Consider the following 21,772-nt stretch of genomic DNA (forward strand, 5'->3'; position numbering starts at 1 on the left):
TGCAGCCTTAGTGAAAGCTGAAATTAAAAGAAAAAAATATTGACCAAATGTAAAACAAAAATCTAGGATTTTAAACAATGTCAGAAATGTCCAGTTGAACTTTTACAGGAAATAGAAAAGGCTAAGATATCTCACTTTCCTAATTGTTGCTCCTTTCCCTTGATTTCTTCCAAGAATAATAACCCTTAAAACATCAATTGTGTGCTTTTTTACCTGTTCAAGCGCTATTTTAGAGGTACCATCACTACTGCCATCATCAACTACAATTACCTGCTCTTAAGCATTATATTCAAAAGAGAAAATCAGTTCTTTCTTGACTGGATTCTGTAACACGGTTATCCCTTGATAAAGACAAAAAGAGAAGACATCTAGTGACACTCATGCAATTTGAGGAGAAAATTTTCCCATACGGTTAGCCTAAAACCATCTACTCCCACCCTCATCTCCACTGCCATCTATATTCTTATCTCCCGAAGCCACGGCTCCGAACTAAAGAGATGAATCATCATAGGCCTTCTTTTTTTACGGCTTAAATTTACCAGATAACCTATATTCATATTTTTTACGCCTACATCGCCATCTCCCCGGTCCGGTTTCTGTTGCGGGCACGTTTTTGGGTAAACCTGACTTATCCACGAAAACACAGATCAACAGCTTAGTGGCCTCGAATTCGGATCCATTTGGAGTCTGATGAAGATAAACAAATTGAGTTATTAATCAAAGTTCAGTTATAGGATTCAGTTTTGCATCTGAATTCAAATTGCATAAAATACGCTACGGATGTTGGGCACATGCAAAAAAATGATGGATTTGAAATAGCTCAGATCTAGGTTCAATTTTAAGTCGCAAATACGAATCTGATTAGGCTAGATCCAGTTTAATCAGACTTGCTAAAATCCTAACGAATCTTTATTCTCCAATCCGGTTTCTCTTACGTCTAAAACTAAAACATACGAAACCATGGCCAGTTCACTAGTGTCTCTCCTTAGCTTCTTTAAATTGGTTGGTTCTGCAATTTGCTTGAACTAGACCTTAAAATCAATAAAATCATTTGACGGAACCATCCATTTGTTCTGGGTGAGTGAGAGGTTTATCCCCCTCCTTTTTTTCTAATTCTAAGGTCTTATACAGTGTCGACATTAGTGATGGCAACAGTGCATCTTTCAACTCAGGTGTCATGCTCCATTAGGAAAAAGAATTGGGTTGTAAATGCTTTAACCTCACAGAGATATTTAGGGGCTTACAGCGAAGGAATTGCTGAAGCAAAACCAGCAAATTCATCGTCCTAAGTTTAATTAGGGTGAAATATACGCATAAATGTTTAGTACTTGTGCTCTCCATTCAGGATAGAAGCAGCAAGTTGCCATAAAACGTCAGCCAAAAACCCCTCGATAATTGCTTGTTACCATAAAACCTGCAAATAAATGGCTGATGTTGGGTGCTCAAGGAGTGTTGGTGGTTCCTCCTTCAATGTTATCAGAATCAGCTGACTTGAATCGAATCAATGTGGCCGATGCAAGAGTGGTATATGTTAATTTTTAATCATTTTTCTAATATTTTAAGATCTCTTTTTTTTTATGTTTACATATTTCTCCATTCATTTTTTTGGGTTTTTAATACCTTGGTTGATTCACAATTGATTTAGATGAATAGTTGAATTGGTAGCCCCATAGATTCGGTTCTATAAAACTACCCTACTCATGCCACCGCATACATAACGCCTTTCATGTTTGATTCCTATGAGTGTTACATGGCGGTTGATATTATTGAGGTAAAGAAGCTGGGATGCGAGTTAAGGACAAAGGTTGTGGCTGTGTCTGCCCTTCACCTCTCTCTCTCTCTCCATTGGATTTCTTTCTATAAATCCAATTCGGAGGAGACATGTTGCATGTCTCTATTGGAGACCTTTCTATAGGTCCAATCTACATGAGACATGTTGCATGCAGGGGCTCTTGAATATGGCTATTAGTTTGGGCCAAACGTCAATCAGCTGTACTCCACTGATGGGTAAAGTCACTGAGAACCCTCCAGATCCCTTTATGTCACCAGCAGTACTAGTTGCCACATTATCTTAAACTTTGAAAGTCCTTAATCCAGTGCAGACTAGCAGACATTGTTATATGTGTCCTTTAACTATTTACCACGGCAATGGCGGTGGTTTAGGCATGTTTTCAACAATGGAAGGCTCTGGTTTCCGTCCCCCTCTGCTGAATATTATGATGTCGAAGGCAGTTTATATTTTTTGTGGACCGTCCAATGGACAAGAAACCGACAGAATCAGTTCTGTATATTAGATAACAGTTGTCTTCTAATTGATCTCGTTGAAAGGATAGATGAATGGTATGACTAAACACGGCGAAACAGAACTCACACGCGTCGATCTTGTTTCTTACATTATTTTAGAAAATGACAGAAGTGTGATGCAAGCTTTTGGAAAAAGAGAAACATATCTTTTGGTAATTAATAATGTAAAAATAAATTGAACAGTTGATAATTTACCCTTTCAAAAAGCATAGGTGAGTATTAGAAGCACCTTGGCTACTACATATAATACAGTGATTAAGAGCACGATAAGAGGGAAGTACAAGTCCTCTCATTATCTTATTTTCTTTCATCGAACAACATAGGAATCCCAACACGAAGACTACAGAAAACTGCCACAATGATCCATTATATGTCATGGAAACCTTGCTCAAAGATAATCAAGCAGTAAATGATTCGGATTCAGCTATCAAAGTATATCGGCGAACAAATTGAGTTGAATTTTGGGTGAGTATGAGGATTAATCTCCTTGCCTACAGGATCCACAGCTATGTCAGTACTAGGATGAGATATCCATGTGCTTCATTGTAACATAGCTTCTGCTAGCCAAACAGAGGACACACCATATAATGCATTTCAACCCGCTCATTTGAGCTATGCTCTAGCTGAAGTGTGGTATGCCAAGTCTATAACTTGTTTCAGTGGAATTTGAACTGTTATTATTCTGCATTGCTGCTGGCTCATCAGAGTTACTGGTGTTCATGAATGTTCTTGCCATTAAAAAGACAACGCAGCCAGAAATTAGTATGAGTTGCAGTGTAGCATAAGTTTACTTGGCACAAACAACAGTGTGGTTCTTTCTCCAAGCATACAAAAGAAGGTCTATTACTTTACTTTGCACTAGGTTCTTTCTTTTTGTGATCCCAATTTGATCTTGTCTGCTCCTAAAAGGGAGGCAATTTATAATGGACGGAAAAAGTGGTAATGATGGTGAAAAGAGCACAACCACTACTCACTTGGGGGCCAAACTGACCTTTTAAGATGGTCTTGCAAAGAAGCATCAAAGAACCAAGTTATCTTCTCAAATGTTTCTTTGTAAAAGTAGGCACCAATTTGAGAACTGTTGTATAACGTAAATATTGTTCTTATTGTGAAACTATTAGGTGGTCAAAAAGTGAAGATAAGAAGGAAGAAGCCGGATAAGGACATAGCTGCCGGGACCCATTGACATGCCACGTTTACGGTGGTGAAGGGCTCCTTCCTCTTCTAGTTGCTCTATATAATCAGGCGTCCTTCGGCAAGGAGAGGCACAAGACGGAGAGAAGGGAAGAAAAGAAAGAAACCGAGGAAAGAATTTTGATTACAAAGAGAGTTCTAGAGTGGGAAAATGTCTTGCTGCGGAGGAGACTGTGGGTGTGGATCTGGCTGCAGCTGTGGCAGCGGCTGTGGAGGGTACCCGCCTCTTCTTTCCTTTGTAATGTTGTATTGGTTTTTCATGTATTTCTTTCTGTCTAACTTTCAAATTTTCAGGCCCTATTCCTTTTATGGTTATGTATTTTGTATCCTCCTAAACTTGGTTGAACCTTACGGGACTCGGGTGCTCTCTCTCTTTAATCTCCTACATGACTCTTTTCTGCTGCTTCATGCAGCTTTTCTATTCTCTTTTTTACTGCAATGCTTTTCGTGTGTCCAACTGTCATTGGCTTCATGCAATGTTACACAACGTCTCTCTCCCTCTCTCTCTCTTTCTCCCTCCCGCTGTGCACTCTGTGTGTGCACACACACTAGGATCGTAAGACCATTGTACAATTCATCCTGGTCCTGCCACTTGTAGCTAATGTTTACATTTTTTTACTGTTTAATGTTCTTTAAAAGTCATTAAAATGATTGTGATATTCGTGATAGAACTGAATATTCCAAAAAACTATACGTGTTCATGCTAAATCATCATACTATAACACGAGCCAAAGTGAAAACGTACTTGAATCCAACTGGAAGAAACGCAAAGACAGAAACTGGTGGTAGCAGAATCTTTTGAGGTCTCCATGAAAAAAATTTATATAACATAGGAAACCACTATTTCTTTTATATTAAGACCAGTTTCTGTTTCAGCTCATTATAAAAACCAAAATTACATATAGGTATCTATACATATGAAAATTAACTCATGAAATGACTAAATATCCAACTAGTTAGGATTTTCAGTTTTAAAACTGATCAATACTTTCAAAGTTTTGGCTTTCTATCGAAAATCACTTGCCTACGAATCTTAATTTTGCAGAAAAAATATCTGGTTACGATTCATACATAAATGCTTTTCGTGCTTCTGTCATGATAAAAAAGAGAAAAAGATATTTGCTCTAGGAATGATTTATCAAAGGTTTTGAACGTTTTGTGTGGCATCAGGGCTTGATAGTTGTTAACGGCAATATTTCACTTTGGTACCGACCGTCATATCGATATACTTGCATGAATTGCTTTGCCTTTTTTTAGCTAGAAGAAAATTGAGAATTGAAAATCCAAAGTTGTCCTCATTGGTTTCTTCCACTTAGTTTTTACGGAAGGCAATTTTTCATGGTTGCAGATGCAAAATGTTCCCTGATCTTGCTGAATCCAGAGAAAACAAAGTCCAGATCAGCGTCATGGGGGTCGCTGCTCAAGCTAAGTATGTGATTTTGATTATCTTATATCCGGCCTCTTCTCTATACTGCTTACAAGGGATTGTTCTGATTTCTCTAATGTCTTGCCTATGTTCATGGGGGGTTACAAGTCATGCATGCTATGTGATTTTGATTATCTTATATGTAGTTCATATTTGCTCTGTGTCATGCAATAAACCATTCTGTTTTATGACTGCCTTTGTCATCAAGCATATTGCTGTTGTACGCAACTCATGCTAAATGTGTGTCTTGACTATCTTATTTGTTTTATCTCTTCATATGCCTTCTGTAATGAATCATCAGAGCTGCATTAACATACACTAATTCGATCACAGGATCTTTGAAGTGGCTGATATGAACGAAGGGTACGAGAACGGCGGATGCAACTGCGGCAGCAACTGTGCTTGCAACCCATGCAACTGCAACTGATGTGCTCGGGAATAACATAGTTAATGAGCAATAATTGACCACTGCATGGTGGCCTTTGTGCACGATGCAGCGGTCAAAAAGGTGTACTTGTATCTTCTTCCCTTTCTCAAAGTAACTACTATGTCCTGAAACCTTTCATGTCTAAGGAAGTCTTGCCCTTGCATCTGGAATTAAATATAACAATATACTTTAATAGGAAAAAGGTCTACCATACACGGCATCTATTTTTTCCGTGGCTTTCAGGATAAATTTAGTAGTACAATGTTACAGGAAGCACCAGATACAATTAACCATGTATCTGTCAGATGAGTTGGTTGAACTTCACATCGATCTGCTCACTCCAATCTGTTAGGGGTGAAAACTTGGCAATCAATCTCCGGTTTGTGAGGGTTAGACTTCCGCAAATCGTCTAAGTGAAGAAGCTCCTTGCAGCTCTTTTGAACATGCCTTCAACCTGAGGATAGTGAAAGCGTTAGAACCTAAAGGCTTAATTGCATGGTTGCTGGTAATGATTTTACATGTATGGAGATGAGACTCACTTGCTTGGACGACATGCCAATTTTCTCTAGATCGTATAGCTACAACAACCAGGCAGATAACTTGCACATGAGTTTATGAATCCAGACATCAAGCTTAGATAAGACGGACAGAAAGGGACAAGGTTTCCTTACTGTTTTGATAGGCTGTGGTGATTGTTCTCTAAGATTGAGAATGTAATCTGCCCTTTTCTGTCCAATACCCTGTACAAAGGAAAGTTATACTTGTCAAGCAGGCATCTTAGACGGAAGAATCTAGGAGACCTTAGACTTATGTTCTTTAGGAAGCTCACCTTTAAGCCCATTAGCTCCTCTCTGTAATTGAAAAAGCCAGGAGAAAGGATTAGTCTAATTCTACATGTAAATCAAAACAAAGTACGCAAAAATACATCTACCTAATTCCAATTATGGAGCAAATGAATTGCTTTTTTTGCATTGATTGGATGTAGAGGCAGATAGTGACCTTAAGCAAGTTGAATCTTATGACTAATGGACCAGAATATTCTTCATAACCTCCATGGAATTACAAACTAGCAAGTTTGCCGACAAGACCTCTGAGACACTTTCCTAAGGGTTTAACTTAAGGTTCAATAGCTTATTACTCAGGTTATGTCTTAGCTTAATCTGGGAGGTTTCTGTTCAAACCAGGTTACCCATACAGAGGGAGAAAAATGACACCACGCAAGTCTGAGTAAAAACACAACAGCACCAAGCAAGCGATACTCAGCCTTCTGTTAATTTGCAACAAAAGTCAAGCAAATTCAATAGGCCCGTCTCAAGTCTCAGCAACTTCAAAATAGATGATTTGTCAGGATTTACTTTTCCTGAACCTATGACCCGGGACCTCATAGAACACCAAAGGAATTTATAGTCACTGTGAAATTATACTTTTTGCTGCATGTGGCTTCCAATGCAATGATATCAAGAAACATACACATAACACCAGATGTGGCTTACCTGCTAGCTGTATTCAATAATTTCAGATATCCTTTAATGAGGGAATTCTGCTCAGCACCACACAGTAACCAAAAAAAAAATCAGTCAGTCAAGTTAATGGAGAAAACCAAGCAAAGAATTCAAAGTTGTCTACCTTCAAACTAGATCCTTGTGCATGAAATTTGTCAAGAGGAGTGCCTTCACGAAGTGCCTCATCATCATCATCATCATGATTCAGGACACGTGGCACAGTCACTGCTGCAGCTTTTGAATGACGTGGAACTTCGTTGGCTTGAGGCTTGTGTGGTGTATCTTCCAGTATTGACCCACTAATATTCGTGTTCACTGGAGAAAGTACATTCCTTGAAGGACTTTGCTGTGCTCTCATCTGGATGGTGGCCGTTGGAGACATCAAGTTCTCCTTATCCATAAACTGATCTGATTAAAGGAAATAAAATTGTTGAAATCAGTAATCTGCATTATTTTAATGCATAGCTCGCCCCTTCCTGAAACTCCTAAAATAATTGAAGCCAGTACTAGAGTATTTGAGCCTTATTTACTGATAAGTACCAACTATAGCGGTTAAAGGCATCCAGAAGTTGCTCTCGTTGGCAACCTCCACTTCCTTGTTATGATGTGTGGTTTCCATGCACTTGTAGCCGTCATCATCCTTAAGATACAATACAGCCTGCAAAAGAGTAGTTGTTTGTACAGTGAAGCCGTGTGATGCAATATTCGTACAAGAGTTTCTGACAAAAGTGGAATGAGTATGAAGCAAACCTCGCTAAAGACACAACAGTCCATAGATACTGAGGTCATGGATGACGAGCTTTCCTGAGACCAAAAAGTATATCATTCATATTAGAAATCTCAAGTTGCACGAAATTTCGATAATCAAGCCAAGTGCTATGACAAGGAATGAATAGAAAACATGAGCAATCAGTTCCTTGAGCAACTTCATGTGGCATAAAATTGCAATAGTTAAGCCAAAAGTCCCAGAGAAGAATAAGCCGTCATGGGAAATGACAACGAGCTACTTATTCATGGATCGGAACAGAAGAAAGATTTGCTCAAACTCATGAACTAGGCTCCACGAGCCAAACACGAGCAAAAGGTGATCAACTCAGTACAGCTTATATGGCCTCATCAACTAATAAAAGGTCATTATGTGTACCTCCATGGTGGAGTCTTGACTTTCTAGTGATATTCTTGGACATGAAATCATGTTTCTCAGAGCCTAAAAACGATACTCGATGAGCAGTTCAAGCATTGCTTCAGTTGATTCGGACTCCAACTTCTACTACTGTTAGCATCAAATAACATTTTTTACAGAAATTAGCCAGTTAAAACTCATCTGTCTTTACGCAAGCTCGACCTCTCGGCAGTTTATGACAAGAAGCTGACAACGGTAGCGCTCGAGGACACTAGAATGCACCCCAAATTCACACTAATTGCTGTCCTGAATAAACGACTACCAACTAAAAGCAAGTCAAAGAATAACATTGTCCACTGCAAGATCTGGAAGTTGGCCAATCAAGTTACTACTTTTTTACTTCAATACAACTTGTTGCATAGGATAGATATGCAGGTTATGCTATATGGTTAACTATTAGGACCATCATTAAATTGTTCCACAAGTGCATTAGCACAAGCCACTGTGTTATGTTTCTGAGAATCTCCTTTTTGGAAGAAAGAATCCTAACAGATGCATGAAGTAACAAAATAAACTCTACTACAGAAAAAAGAAACTTAACCAGGAAAACTTTTTCCTTCTGGGATTCTGGTATCTGAACAATCGCTGAGAAATTAGTTGAGCAGTTATCCTGAAAAAGGGAAAAGACATGAAGCCTTTAGATTACAGTTACCCGAAGCTTTTAAAGGTAAAAGGATGTCTTTCTCTCAAAGGAGAGGACTTACCTCTGCAGTCTCTCTCAAAGGACCCGCCGTTTGGGGCTCAAAAAGTTTTCTGTGCCGAGAAAAGGAAAGTATGATTAAGATACTCTTACATCCAAGACATTGAAACTATCTTAAACTCAAAAAAAGTAAAATTACCTCCCTCTTAAGTCGGAAGGCATTTTGTTGGCCAGTTTAACTCTCCCGGAAGACTTAAATGATGTTACCTTCTTTGCAGAACTGACTGGTGTAGCCTTTGTCTTGCCTTTGGATTCAAGCCAAGCTCGAAGCTTTGCTTCCATGTCAACCTTTTCTCTTGGAGTTTCCTGTTTCCTACCTGGAGCTACATAATTTACAATTTGGCGAGATCGAGCTGCTAAGCTTACAGTATGAACAGCTTCTTGGTATGATGCTGGATTCTGTGATGCAGAAGCAGAAGTGGCCATCAGTATCTGAGTTGATGAAAAAGAAAAAGACTACTGCAACGCTTACCAAGCAAGCGATCATTAGGGCCCGGCTAGTACCACCAAGAGAATCCTGCAAAATCCGGGTCAATTTGCTTTCTCTATATGGAATACGGGCCTGATTGCTGTTCAATGCATAAATCACATTGGAAAGGGCAAACAGAGATTGGTTTATTTTGACACTCTCTTGAAGCCGGATGCCATCATTGCAGCTTCTTCTGTTGTCTTCGTTGCCTGCACAAGTTGCCATATTGAGAAGAAGTGCATTAACAATGACAAAATGAAGTTGCTCATAAGATATGCCGAACGGATGAACCTGCCAAGTCTATAAGGTTAATCTTCCCGACTAATGAAGTGTTCAAACCCTCTGTTTTAGATACTGAAACCATAAGAATTCCGTGGCTTCTACTGGATACATCATTGAGGCCAGTATGCCCCACCTTACGCCTCTGAATCCCCTGGGAGAAAACTTGACGGAACTCCTCGATTGACCGTATCGGTATCTGAAACATATTCAAACGCGGTAAAGAAATTCACATCCGTGTTCCCCTCTGGTTATGCACATGCGATCGTGACAAAACAAAACTCACCTGAGAAAGACCCTTCAGTTGAATTTTACCATCTCTGTCCTCCAGTACAGACACCTCCTTCATCTTAGGCTCGAGCAAGTCGTAACACCGATCAAGGTAAACCTCATAATATGAAATATCTAGCAAGTAACCGTGCATCTCACACATCGACATGATGCTCGACATAGTCAATGGCATCAGTCCAGGATGCTCATCCGTCCCCTAATCCATCACCAACTTTAGCAAGATGCAAACAAGAGAAATGGAAACGCAACAGGACAAGAAGGGTCCCAAGAATGCATACCTGCATTGTATATGTCTTTCCACTACCAGTTGCTCCATATGCAAAAACAGTAGCATTATCTCCACGAAGAACCCCGGGAAGGAGACGGCTGACATCTCTGTTGAAAATCTGGCCAACTTCGCTGTCCTGTCCATAGAAGAAGTCGAGCCTGTAGCACTCGTTCCTACTGCAATTACACCGAGTCCCGTCTCAGAGACACAAACAGGATAGAAAAGAACAACAAAAGAACTAGGAATCTTGACGCATGGAAGTTTTTGGCAGAAAATCCGCAACACTCCAACCTCGTGAATTGATCTTGGAGATGAACATCGACTCCATGACTGGACCCATCTTCTTGCATGACGGAAGAGACGCAGGGAAGGGGCTCCTTGCCGGAAGGATCCATTTCCGACTGCAGGAACGGCCTGATTCTCACCACAACTCTAACCTTGGACTCCATGAGACCAGCGGGGAGGTGCTTGTTTGAGATGGGTGTCGCCATTTCATAAGCAAGAAGATCAAGAAACTGGAAAACAGAGACAGATAATGTCACTTCGCTTCAGACGGGTTACTAAGCTTTCCTTTCCTTTCCTTTCTTCAATCAGACGAGGAAAGACAGCAAATCCGTTGAGTTGAAGAGCCTGAAAGGGATCGTTTCCTCTATGACTATGAGCTATTCAAGTCGAAATAAATGAACCAAGCAAACAGATAAATTTGGATCTTGCTTTTGTCAAAACCCAAGTTGACCGTTTGGATAGGTTTTTTTGAATTTTTGAATGTCATCCCCCGAACAAGAGTGGGACCAACCAGAAGCCTCCTTTCTACAACTACGTGGGACCGCCGAACTTTTTCTTTCAAGTCAATGTTACTGATAAAAGAATCAGCCGAACTGGCTCGAATCAAAATCACTTGTAAATTAAAAAGTTAATGAACTATGAAGTTTAATATATCTAGAAGAGAAAGTAGTATTTATCAAATTATTAACAAATATGCAAGAATAGTTGAACAGCAACATTGCCTAGTCGGTGGATTTGAATAAGGATACGAATGTGCATATTATATAAATGTGAGAGGAATCCAAAGTTGTAGAAGCTGCTTGGATTGTTTGGAGGAAACATATTCAGAAGGTGCTTAAATGTTTCTGATGGGAAGTACCATTCACAGACGCTCTATCTGGCGGTGGAGTGTTAGTTTTATACTTTCCATAAGCGTGCTTGATGGGGATGAAAGGAACGTTTAGAAAATATACTTTTGGCGCTTTTTTTTTTTAGGTGAACAAACAGGAGGAATCTTTTTTGCCATAATTTTTCTGTTGTTTTTATTAGACACTAAATATGTAAAAGATATTTTAAAACGTATTATTTCGTGTAATGTTTTAGTTTGAGATAGTTTTAAGATCCAATAATGAAATGACACTATATATATATATATATATATATATAATAGAGGGAGAGAAAGAGATTGGTAGGTACCAGATCACTGGGATATGGGAGCAAAACAAAATCTCTTAAATTCATGTTAAAAAATGTTTTAAACAAAATATTAACCTTATAATGTTAGAAATATTAATTTAATATAAATCATGCTTTATTTCAAGTCTTTTCTGTAAAAAAAAAATGATCTTTACACTAACAAATCTTGATGTTGTAAGAGTAGTTTATTTCTTAATTATTAGAAAAATATTATTTAAGTAATGAAGTCAGATTTCAAAAAAAATAATAATAATTAATTTCAATAGGTTTTGTTTTTGCTCTTACCCAGATGGTCAGGAGGTCTGGGTTTTAGCAACTTTCATCATCATCATCATCATATATATATATATATATATATATATATATATATATATATATATATATATATATATATATATATATATATATATATATATATATATATATATATATATATATATATATATATATATATATATATATATATATATATTATAGACACTTACTTTCTCCTAAAAAAATCATAATTTATTTCCATCATCATGAAGTTATGCAGATTAGTAGATGATTACTGATGCATGCCTTCAGGCTGGTCAATTCCTTCAAGCATCAAAGAGCTTACCAAATTATTCATATAGAATTCATAGTAGAAAAAATCAATACAGCGCAATGAACATCACGAATCTCTTGCAAGCAATACATATCTCTCCTTATTTACCTCATTGTTAAAAAATCTCTTTCAATATTTAATTAGAAATGATGTAAGGAAAATTCGATTAGAACCTAATTTGAAACTTTGCATGCTCGATGATACAATTTTGGGTAGAGTTGCAAATGGATTGTATTCAAGGCAACAGAATGGATGAGAGGTCGAATCAAAGTTGAATTAGGTGGATTAGATTTTAACAAAATCCTTGATCCTGATCCGAACACTTATAATCTGGTTTTTGGATATTTTGCATTGTATTAAACAAGCATCTTGGTCACTGATTTGCAAAAGAAATTGAGAAAAACATGGAATTTGAACTTCCTTAATAAGCTTTCATTTACATTCGGATCAGCCACGATCCGATCGTATCCAATCCATTTCATACCACCTGCTTTATAACTTTAGGGTTTGGACACAGGCTTGGGTCACTCTGGGCTAAAACCCTGTGAAGGAACGAAGGGAGCACCATGGACAAGAGTATGCTTGGAGATCTTGATTCTCTTCCCGAGGAAGATAAGCTGAAGATGGCAGCCATGATCGACCAACTTCAGATCCGCGACAGGTTATTGCGTTCTTTTTCCTTTCCGTGGTTTCTTTAGCTAATAAGGTTTCTTCTTCTTTGCGGTTCCCTTTTTCTGTCCTCATTCCGTATTTTCGGTCGTGTTTGTTGGTTGTAACATTTCTCGTACTTTCATTGTTTCTCTATTCCTGTTGATAAATGCGAAATTGGGTATTCGTTTTTTTGGGGATTTTGGGATTTCATTTGGCGAGAAATTGAAGGTCGAATGTGTTCTCTATCGTGCCCATATCTCCAGCAATTGTGCTTGTTAGTCTTTCTCTTGTTTGAATTTTCCTTTCTTTCCGAGTTCTAAGAGGTTTTTTGTTGCTCGAGATTTTCTGCGTTAGTGATTTTCTTTTTATTCTTTTTGAACCATCTTCAGTTCTCCGTGTCCGTGCTTGGGTAAACAAGTCTAGTCTACGTCCCATTTTTGGTCTACGTATATTGTGGACACAGATGCGGAAGCATTTCCGATAAGAAAATGGATTTTTCTTTTTTTCGTTTTTTTTTTTTTGGTGTGACTGCAAACCTCTAAATGTTTTTTTCATCAACACTTTGGTGGGGAGATTATGGTTAACATTGAACCGGTTGTATGAACTTGCCTACTTGTTTCCTAGTCCTCAAGTGAGCTATTTCACTGATCAATTGCCGAGGAAAAGATATCATGCCAATGTGGATGGGTTGGTGTGTTCATGAAATGTGTTCCTTTGGCTATAGCATGGGAAGCTTTCCATCGGGTTCCGTGACAATGTTGCCCGCCTAAATTTTGAAAGATTGATGCTTCTGCAGTGAATTAACTGCAAGGAATAACAACGTTTTTTAGTATTACGACTATTTGGTATTGATGTTTCTGACTTTTAAGAGCTTTAGACTTCGAAGCAGAATTTTTCGTAGTCACCTGGATCACTTTGAGCAAGAATCCCAATTCTTAGGAATCAAAAAGTGGATTCCCTTATAAATTCTGAAACAGTTGATGTTTCTGAAGTAAATTAACTGCGAGGAATAACATTTTCTTTAATATTACTACTATTTGACATTGATATCTTCGATTATCAAGTGCTTTAGACTTCGAAGCAGAATTTTTCGTATGTCACCTCGATCACTTTGAGCAAGAGAGGATCCCATTTCCTAGGACTCGGTAAGTGCATTCTAACAGCAATTCTGATTTCAAAAATGAGCCCGATTTTCAGTCATAAGAATCCCCAGTCCCATGTCAAATTTTCATCCGGCTGGCCTTGGAGGTCATGTCTTTACATTGTTGGCATTTTTGAATGATCCTGTAAACCACTTCTAACTTCTTCCCGTCGTTTCCTACTCATTTTTTGCTTTCCCAGTCCGTTGAAGTTTTGAAATGGCCACTTTTCCGGTTTGATTTTCATACTGCTTCCGATTTTCTTTTCCCACTCTGTTAGCTCTGGTTTTGTCACTTTAAGATGCTTGTTGGGGCATCACATAATAGTAGTATAGATTTGGAAAAGAAGGCCTTTACAATTTCCATATGATAGAATGAATGACATTCCCCAGTTTTATATGCAAACATTCTTGGCAAGGAAATATACGTTGTACCGCACCTGCTCGTTCTGAGTGATGGCGTGTTTATGTTAGGTAGTTGTTTAATCTATTAATGCCTGGATGTTTACCGCATACACTTCATAGTGAATGGAAAGTGACCTATACATGTAACATATATCTGTCGTGAATTAAATCAGTTTCTTCTGATAGCTTTAGAGCGCTGCATAACTATAATCTATAGTAATACACTAATAATCTAAATCAGCTGCCAACCTTTATCTTTACCATTCCATGCTATAAACTAGCCATACTTGATCAGAGAAGAAACTGGTTTAATCTGACACAAACCTCTGGCAGCAACTAACTGTTCTGACAGCATTTAGGTTTAAAAATCTCGTAGTTTCGTGGCAGTGTTATTTTTCTTGTCTCTGTCCTTATTGATGAGAGCCGTTTATTTCTAACTCTCACACGGAAATGTGTCTCCATATTTTGGCCTTGTGCTAAGAGAGCGTGCCATAAGTGGGGTTGTGGGAACTAGATTTACCTTTTTGGCACTTTCACACTCATACATAAAAAGATAAAACCATTACTCTTCCCAAATATATATGGAATTGTGCTTGATATATTTGTAGTCGTCTTAAACATATATTATAATAAAGTCTTGCGTGTTCTTTCCTGTCCTAAATGTTATTGAGTTCTGAGGAAGCTGACCTTTTGCTGCAGTCTGAGAATGTATAATACCTTGGTGGAAAGATGCTTCAAGGATTGTGTGGACACTTTTCGGCGCAAGTCTCTTGATAAGCAGGAAGAGACATGTGTTCGCCGGTGCGCGGAGAAGTTCTTGAAACATTCGATGCGTGTTGGGTTGAGGTTTGCAGAGCTTAACCAAGGCACGGCAACGCCAGATTAAGCTGCTTGATTTTTTGAGAACTTCTATTTTCTGGTTAGACATGTTTTTCTGTCCAAATGTGATTTTCTGCCTCTCCTTTTGAGAGGAATCTAAATCATTAAAGTTGGAAGATGTCCCAGTAATGATTAGACTGATCTTGCTCATAAAGGGCGTGAGAGGCCACATTTCTACCAATGCAGATTTCTTTTCTTTTACTACGATATAAACTTGCGCTGCTGCGAATGTTATGGCAATTCATGTGAACTGATCTTTTGATGGGATTTTCCTGTATTAGTTTCATGCAAGAGATTGCTCTTGATTTTGTATTTTCAGATTTGAAGTTCCAGGCAATAACGTTTTTTTCTGTTTTTGGGTAAACAACAACCATGAAAAAAAGAAAGAAACATGAAGAGGAATGTGAACGGCTTTCTCGGTGATTACCCTATTGTTGGTGGTTGTGTCATAAAGCCGTGAAGAATCACTAGCTTGGATCCGTGCACTGTCGTTTCTTAACCTGCTGGGTATACCTAAACGTTTTTACAGATAATCCCTTATCCCCATTGAAGGATTAGGTCAGGTATGAACTTTATTATTTGGCTGATCTCTGTTTTGGAAGACCACTCGTTAAGCTTGTTTACTACAATAATAGGGATCTACCAAACCCTAGTTTGCTGATCGAAAAGGAAAAGAACTCTCGTAAACAACGGACTGATACTTTCAGCACCTCCAAACAGATAAAATATGCTTCCTTGCTCTCAAAGAAAGTGTTTGAGCGCATATCGTTCTGGCCCATATGTGATGTATAATTTTTATTTTTAATATGTAATTGTACACGGGGATTAGAAATTTCAGTTAATAACGTATCTTTTCTGCTTCATCTCTATATATTTACTGAAATAATAGGGTAACTGACCCTTGAAACTCAAGAAGCTTGCCTGCCTACACGCATGATTCTGGTTTCTGGAAAACCTTAGTTGTAATCTATGTATAGCTCTATCTCTTATTACCACTCAGATGGTACGCAAAAGAATTCATTGCACGACTTGAACACAAGAAAGTTAAACAAGCAACCAAAAATAGATGCTAATCTTCAGGCTGATAAAACCAGCTATTCACATCATGTTTTGACCTATACAGAAACAGGCCTACATGAATAAATCGTATCGTTTTTCTAGCTTCCGGAGTGGGTATGTAACAAATAATGAAATAGAGAATGCAACACCAAGCAAACTCTTATCAATCCTAAACAGATTTCGACCATGCAGTCATACCATTTAATTCTGAACAGAATTTGGTTTCCCTCAGCAACCTCATTTTTTTGAACTAATAGTCATCAATGGAGAGAAGAAATGTGGCGGAAACAGGAAATATACGTTCTTCCTCTTGCTTTTGGGAGGTGGGCCACCTTTTGCCTTTTTCTTTCCTCCATTCCCTTGCACAAGGGGCACGCTGCTGACAGAATTCACTTGTGGAAAAAAAAATGCTCCATTCATCTGATCTGTTAAGGGCATCAAGACCATTAAGCAACATTCCCCAAAGATGTCCATATTTGAAACCGTAAATTAGCACGAAAGCAAAAAGACATTAAGACATGAGACCGTCTTCAGGGTATGGCAACTTGGATGGAGTCAAAGACATCCATAAAGTCAAGTATCAATAGCTACTAACTGACGCGAATATGAGCTACAAATAACCATTCAAGTCTAAACCAGATATCTATGGCATTTATATGCAGCACTGCTACATCTAATATGAACTTTCAGCTACATCTAATATGAACTTTCAGATTATCTCTTCAAACACAATTAGTAAAAACTAATAACAAATAAAAATCGTAACCGCTATGGACTCACCTGCTGGAGATACACAAGTCCTTGTTGTTATAGAAGACGACTAAGTGATCTAATGAGCAATTTAAGGTTACGCCTGGTTGCCTCATCACCAGTAAAGCCAGAAATATCAGACGTTATACTCTGCAGAACCAGTGGTCTCTATGAATTAAGAAATAACCAAAACAATGTATCGGATCAAAAAGAAGAAAGGTCTGCACAAATGCTAAAATGACCTCAATGTTCTTCAAAGTGAATATAAGAGTAGCAATGGACTGGCGAAGAAGCTCTGTGTTTTCAGGAGTCAAAATGGAAGAATGCACCAGCCTGTAGGAAAAGCATCACGTTAATTGTTTCATATATCTATGCAGCCATTTCTCTACTCTTACTCTATTAACCATCATGGTTTTGATAATAAGAAGATGACAAAGGTTGTATGTGGCAGAACCATATCATGGTATCTTACCTAAGATCCTCACTAGCTTCAGCCAGGGATCTGGTCAAATTTTCTACATTCTTGAGTAGATCACCATCATGAACCTTGGTCAACAAAGGTTGAACATCTTCAGCCATGGCCTCCATCTGTGATATCACTAGATGGAAAAGAGATATTAGCATCAACAAGTGATTCTGCACAAGTGGCTAGGTACATGCTTGAATGATGGGATTCAAGCGAGACAAACTTGAACCAGAAAGTGATAATCTGAACTACCATAACAAAACAGCCAACAAATGCTCTTCTCATGATGAGCATGGTGTGGAAGCACATTTGGCAAACATAAATTTGTATGACTTCAGAATTCGAAAAAGTAATTTTCCAAGTTTCCCATTGGATATCCATTTTCCATGTAAAACCTCTCCAGAGGATACACATTTTGCATATGCAAAATGATCACATATTGATTTATAGGAATGTTGAATCACATTGTTTAACATGTCGACTGTGAGTTACTGTTACCCACAATGTCACATGGGTACGTGGGTTTCGTACTGGTACGGTGGTACGGTTCTGTGATTAAGAATATTGTTTTCCTCCTTCTTCCTTCTTCCTCCTGATGCCTCTTCCTCCTTCTTCCTTACCAACATATTTACGGCAAAAATGGCATCTGTTTCTTATATTTATGTTACTTCTTTTGCTGATTTCATGTATATAATTAATTAAAAATATATAACTATCGCCGTACCAAGATTGGCGAAAACGCCGTACTCATACCTATGTGACATAGGTTACCCACCAGTGAACAAATAAACTTTGATCATGATTGACTAACAGATAAACTAGCAGCTGAAATTTGTCTAGAACCGTACCATCAAAAGCGAGAGAACTTAATAACTTGTAGTTAATAAAGATACAACAGAAAACTCCAAAGCAAGACAGACATACATACATACATACCTTTGCAAGTAGTGGCTTTGCTTCCTCAATGGCGATTGAGACTTTTTCCGCCAACTTGTATGTATTGGATACACCAATTTCTTCCATCTCTTGCCCCAGGCGGATAAATATTCCAACCAATGTGTCCAAGCTCACCCCTTGTCCTCCCTTTAGTCTCTGACGATCACATACAATCAGCCCTTCTTTGTCACAATCTGGATCAAGGGGACCAACTGTTGGAGTTGGGATTGGATCTCGTGGTGTAATATCAATCATCGTCTCCATAAGAAGACCAGACTGGTTTACCTCAACCAAGGAATTTCTAGGTATGACAGTTTTCTCATCATCAACCTGGACTAGGTCACAGTACACAATGCCAAAGTCATTTAATAATAAACCACAAGTTGAGTCAGACTACAGGCACGAACCCTTTCTAAACAACAACTTTGTCATATAACAATTGATTTGTAATATGACACACAACAGAGATAGGATGATTTCATATCAACGTTTCTCAAACCAAAGTACTGATTCAATGGCTTTAATATGTTATAGAAGATGTTAAACCTTTTCAAAGGGGTAACCTTTTCATTTCCGGGGTAAATGGCATTGAAAGTAGGCGCATCCCTTACACAGACAGAACATATATGTTCCCATTTTTTGTAGGACTTCAAGACCCATTATAAATTTGCAGTTCAAAAAGATATGCAGAAAAAAATATGAATGATTAAGAGAGTCCTCCAGGATGTGGCATTAATTTAACCATATGGCTTGAATCAATTTGAAAGGCAATTAACGTTATTGAGCCACGGCAGACTGATGTTCTGGTAAAGGATGGTTTCAGAAAGTGACACAAAAAGTTACAAGTTGGTGTGTTCGAAACTTCTTAACTTAGATAAAGCACGAAACCAGTAACACCATGATAGTCAAATACATTATTATTCCCAAGATAATATATATAAAGTAGTTATATAACCAGTCCCAACTTTACCGGAATCCTTTAATTTGGAATTAATTTGTTAAAGGGTTCATATTTGAACTTACCAGGAAACCCTTGATAACCTGATGCAAGATGCGTCTATATGAGAAACTTCACCTGAAGCACAAAAGGTCAAATGTTCATGCATCTTCTCGATGTAAACATACCCAGCATCTTTTACCTCCTAGATATAATAACCCCAAGTTTTTGGGTTTAAAACCCAGAAGCACATGCATTTCGGACCACAACAAAGCAGGAAAACATCTAGTAAAAATCTACCTCAGTTCAATCCCCGTCCTCAACAACGCCCATTTTTAACCGAATTCTTGCCCAATCTCTCATCTTCTTTTTACTCATGATTCATGAAATATGCTGTTTTTCTGCACGCTTTTTATAGTGCTTTCCAACCAAGTAAAATCCCAAGGTATGTTTGCGGGATCCATTTTCACCATCATATATACCTTACGCTCATCCGAGCTCAAACATTTCTTACCGGATAATTTGGAAGAAAAATAAAATTCTCTAGTCGATAGACGCTGTAAATGTGCTTCTTGCATGCTGTAGGACTAATTCCTGTACTTAACAAATCACAACTGAAAACCAATGGCTCGAAGATAAAACTGATGCCCGAAGAAGCATAACAGGATTGGACAACGGATGACAAGCTTGTGAGCAGTAAAAATCTAAACCACACTAAGAGCAGAATGCAATTCAACAAACAAAGAGGAGGGAAAGATGACAATTCCTTACCTCGACAACGGCGTCGATACTCTTCAACGAAGGATTAACTTTAACAACAGTACCCACATTGACCCCCCTGATTCTCACGGGGGTCCCGGTGCATATCCCGCACGCCTGAGAGAACTCGAATACTGCTTCATATTTTTTCAAGCTAGACCTCAATCGGAAACCCTTCAACCAGGCCAGAGAGAGGGCAAGGAGCACCGTCCCCGATACGACAAACAACCCAACACCTCCTTCCCAGACGCTCCTCCTCCCAAAACCAAAATCACCCAACGGACGCAGCGTCTGCCTCCAGATGGCCCTGGGGACATCCAGAACCAGAGACAGCGGGTTCCTCCCGCCGCCGGAGCTCCGGTCCTCCTCCGAAGATGAACTCGCCCGGATCCTCACAACCCTCGCATCTTTGCGGCGTTTCGGAATGGGAGGGGAGAGGTAGGTAGCGGAGTCTAGGCGAGGTAGGCGAGTCCCGCAACCATGGATCTGCAACCAGGAAACTCCCGCCATCTCTTTCGACGAAAAAAGAGAAAATTACAATCTACGAGAGGGAGAAGCTGGAATGGCTTCCATGGAAAGCTTCCTAGGGTTTACAGCACAGAGAGAGAGAGTTGATTGCCGAGTGCTGGCAGAGGACGGAGGATGGCGCAAAAAGAAGAACGCTGAGCAGGATCGGGCGATAGAAGCGGGAATTCCCGGGGGTTTTCTGTGGAACCGGTGTATCGAGCTCGGGCGATGGATCCTCGACCAGCACAAGAGGCACCGGTTCGGGTCAGATTTGCTCAATAATAAAATCAGAAATCGAGAAAAACGTGTTCTTTCTTGGCGATCGCTTGCTTTTCACAGATCTGTTATTCCAAACCACTCCACGCTTTCTAAGTGTTCTTCCGCGAGGGGGCCATTATCATTTTCTTTTTTGAAAATTTATAAATACTAATCATTAAATATTTAAGAACTACTTAGGCTTTATTTTATTGAGTTTTTTTTTTTTATATATTTTCAGTTGCTAATAGCTAAATATTTTAATTTAAAAGCTACTTGGTTGTCATGACCTTCCACCATTGGGTAGAAGGCCGTAACAAACAATCTTGTTTTGTTTTGTTCTCTCAAGGCTGTATTTGAAAAGTAGCAAAAGTGAAAGACAACTTTGAAAATATACTAATAAGGTAAGAACTGTTTTGAAAAAAATATCATTATGCTGATTCCATTTCCTCGTGTAACATTTGCCATTCACAATAAGCGGCACATATTAATATTGGACGCTAATCACATATTAATATTGCAAGCCTCCCCGTAATGTTACTTGTATAATAATTCATAGATTGCACAAAAGCTGTTATGTACTCAACGTGTAACGTAAAATATAGGAATCAACACCCAAAAACATTGAGAATCCTATGTGATGTATAGTGTAGACTAGATTTTTACAAAAAAACATTTGATCAACTGCATAGTTAGTTGGGCTAGCATATCGTCGCTGGTTTATTTTTGGAAAATCAATTCTTTAGCCTAAATTTATGACATTTCATCTTAGATGGTAAAATATTATAACAAACAAGGTGAACATGGAATATTATAATAAACAAACAACATCTTATGGGTTTTTAAGATTTTATGAGGATGAAGAAGATATGCAACAAGAAAAAAGTTTGAAATTTTTAAAAATATTTCAGCCCAGCATGAGCAAACTTGAAAAAAA

At 38.5% G+C, this 21,772-nt stretch overlaps 4 protein-coding genes across 4 annotated transcripts; 2 read left to right on the plus strand and 2 right to left on the minus strand.

Moving 5' to 3' along the window:
* The first annotated feature begins 3,568 nt into the window (after positions 1-3,568).
* On the plus strand, positions 3,569-5,496 carry LOC116256036 (metallothionein-like protein 2). Its single transcript, XM_031632171.2, has 3 exons — positions 3,569-3,714; positions 4,847-4,927; positions 5,258-5,496. Exons 1-3 carry the CDS (start codon positions 3,650-3,652, stop codon positions 5,349-5,351), a joined length of 240 nt encoding a protein of 79 aa, XP_031488031.1. The 5' UTR covers positions 3,569-3,649; the 3' UTR covers positions 5,352-5,496.
* A 20-nt stretch (positions 5,497-5,516) lies between these two features.
* On the minus strand, positions 5,517-10,726 carry LOC116256031 (kinesin-like protein KIN-10C). Its single transcript, XM_031632167.2, has 16 exons — positions 10,335-10,726; positions 10,054-10,219; positions 9,771-9,971; positions 9,497-9,683; positions 9,209-9,414; positions 8,876-9,135; positions 8,741-8,789; positions 8,578-8,646; positions 7,604-7,657; positions 7,394-7,511; positions 6,978-7,261; positions 6,845-6,891; positions 6,181-6,202; positions 6,023-6,091; positions 5,891-5,929; positions 5,517-5,805 (listed from the first exon to the last, which is right to left on the minus strand). The coding sequence occupies exons 1-16, from the start codon at positions 10,532-10,534 to the stop codon at positions 5,761-5,763; spliced, it is 2,016 nt and encodes a 671-aa protein (XP_031488027.1). The 5' UTR covers positions 10,535-10,726; the 3' UTR covers positions 5,517-5,760.
* A 1,869-nt stretch (positions 10,727-12,595) lies between these two features.
* LOC116256034 (mitochondrial import inner membrane translocase subunit Tim9) lies at positions 12,596-15,484 on the plus strand. The gene is made up of 2 exons (XM_031632170.2): positions 12,596-12,754; positions 14,987-15,484. The coding sequence occupies exons 1-2, from the start codon at positions 12,660-12,662 to the stop codon at positions 15,171-15,173; spliced, it is 282 nt and encodes a 93-aa protein (XP_031488030.1). The 5' UTR covers positions 12,596-12,659; the 3' UTR covers positions 15,174-15,484.
* Positions 15,485-16,210: 726 nt separating this feature from the next.
* Positions 16,211-20,840, minus strand: LOC116256033 (protein TRIGALACTOSYLDIACYLGLYCEROL 2, chloroplastic). Its single transcript, XM_031632169.2, has 6 exons — positions 20,086-20,840; positions 18,378-18,707; positions 17,448-17,563; positions 17,218-17,308; positions 17,006-17,125; positions 16,211-16,650 (listed from the first exon to the last, which is right to left on the minus strand). The coding sequence occupies exons 1-5, from the start codon at positions 20,581-20,583 to the stop codon at positions 17,033-17,035; spliced, it is 1,128 nt and encodes a 375-aa protein (XP_031488029.1). The 5' UTR covers positions 20,584-20,840; the 3' UTR covers positions 16,211-16,650; positions 17,006-17,032.
* Positions 20,841-21,772: the final 932 nt, after the last annotated feature.

Source organism: Nymphaea colorata, chromosome 6 (genome assembly GCF_008831285.2).
Source record: "Nymphaea colorata isolate Beijing-Zhang1983 chromosome 6, ASM883128v2, whole genome shotgun sequence".
Taxonomy (NCBI): domain Eukaryota; kingdom Viridiplantae; phylum Streptophyta; class Magnoliopsida; order Nymphaeales; family Nymphaeaceae; genus Nymphaea; species Nymphaea colorata.

Excerpts from the sequence above, each read along its gene's own strand:
- LOC116256033 (XM_031632169.2), bottom strand. The coding sequence starts at position 20,583 with ATGGCGGGAGTTTCCTGGTTGCAGATCCATGGTTGCGGGACTCGCCTA. Across the intron at positions 18,708-20,085 it reads GTATCGACGCCGTTGTCGAG|GTTGATGATGAGAAAACTGT; the intron begins GTAAGGAATTGT and ends GACCTAGTCCAG. Across the intron at positions 17,309-17,447 it reads GAAGCTAGTGAGGATCTTAG|GCTGGTGCATTCTTCCATTT; the intron begins GTAAGATACCAT and ends CTTTTCCTACAG.
- LOC116256036 (XM_031632171.2), top strand. The coding sequence starts at position 3,650 with ATGTCTTGCTGCGGAGGAGACTGTGGGTGTGGATCTGGCTGCAGCTGT. Across the intron at positions 3,715-4,846 it reads TGTGGCAGCGGCTGTGGAGG|ATGCAAAATGTTCCCTGATC; the intron begins GTACCCGCCTCT and ends TCATGGTTGCAG. Across the intron at positions 4,928-5,257 it reads GGGGTCGCTGCTCAAGCTAA|GATCTTTGAAGTGGCTGATA; the intron begins GTATGTGATTTT and ends ATTCGATCACAG.
- LOC116256034 (XM_031632170.2), top strand. The coding sequence starts at position 12,660 with ATGGACAAGAGTATGCTTGGAGATCTTGATTCTCTTCCCGAGGAAGAT. Across the intron at positions 12,755-14,986 it reads CAACTTCAGATCCGCGACAG|TCTGAGAATGTATAATACCT; the intron begins GTTATTGCGTTC and ends CTTTTGCTGCAG.
- LOC116256031 (XM_031632167.2), bottom strand. The coding sequence starts at position 10,534 with ATGGCGACACCCATCTCAAACAAGCACCTCCCCGCTGGTCTCATGGAG. Across the intron at positions 9,684-9,770 it reads AACTGAAGGGTCTTTCTCAG|ATACCGATACGGTCAATCGA; the intron begins GTGAGTTTTGTT and ends AATATGTTTCAG. Across the intron at positions 6,892-6,977 it reads CACAAGGATCTAGTTTGAAG|AATTCCCTCATTAAAGGATA; the intron begins GTAGACAACTTT and ends GGTGCTGAGCAG.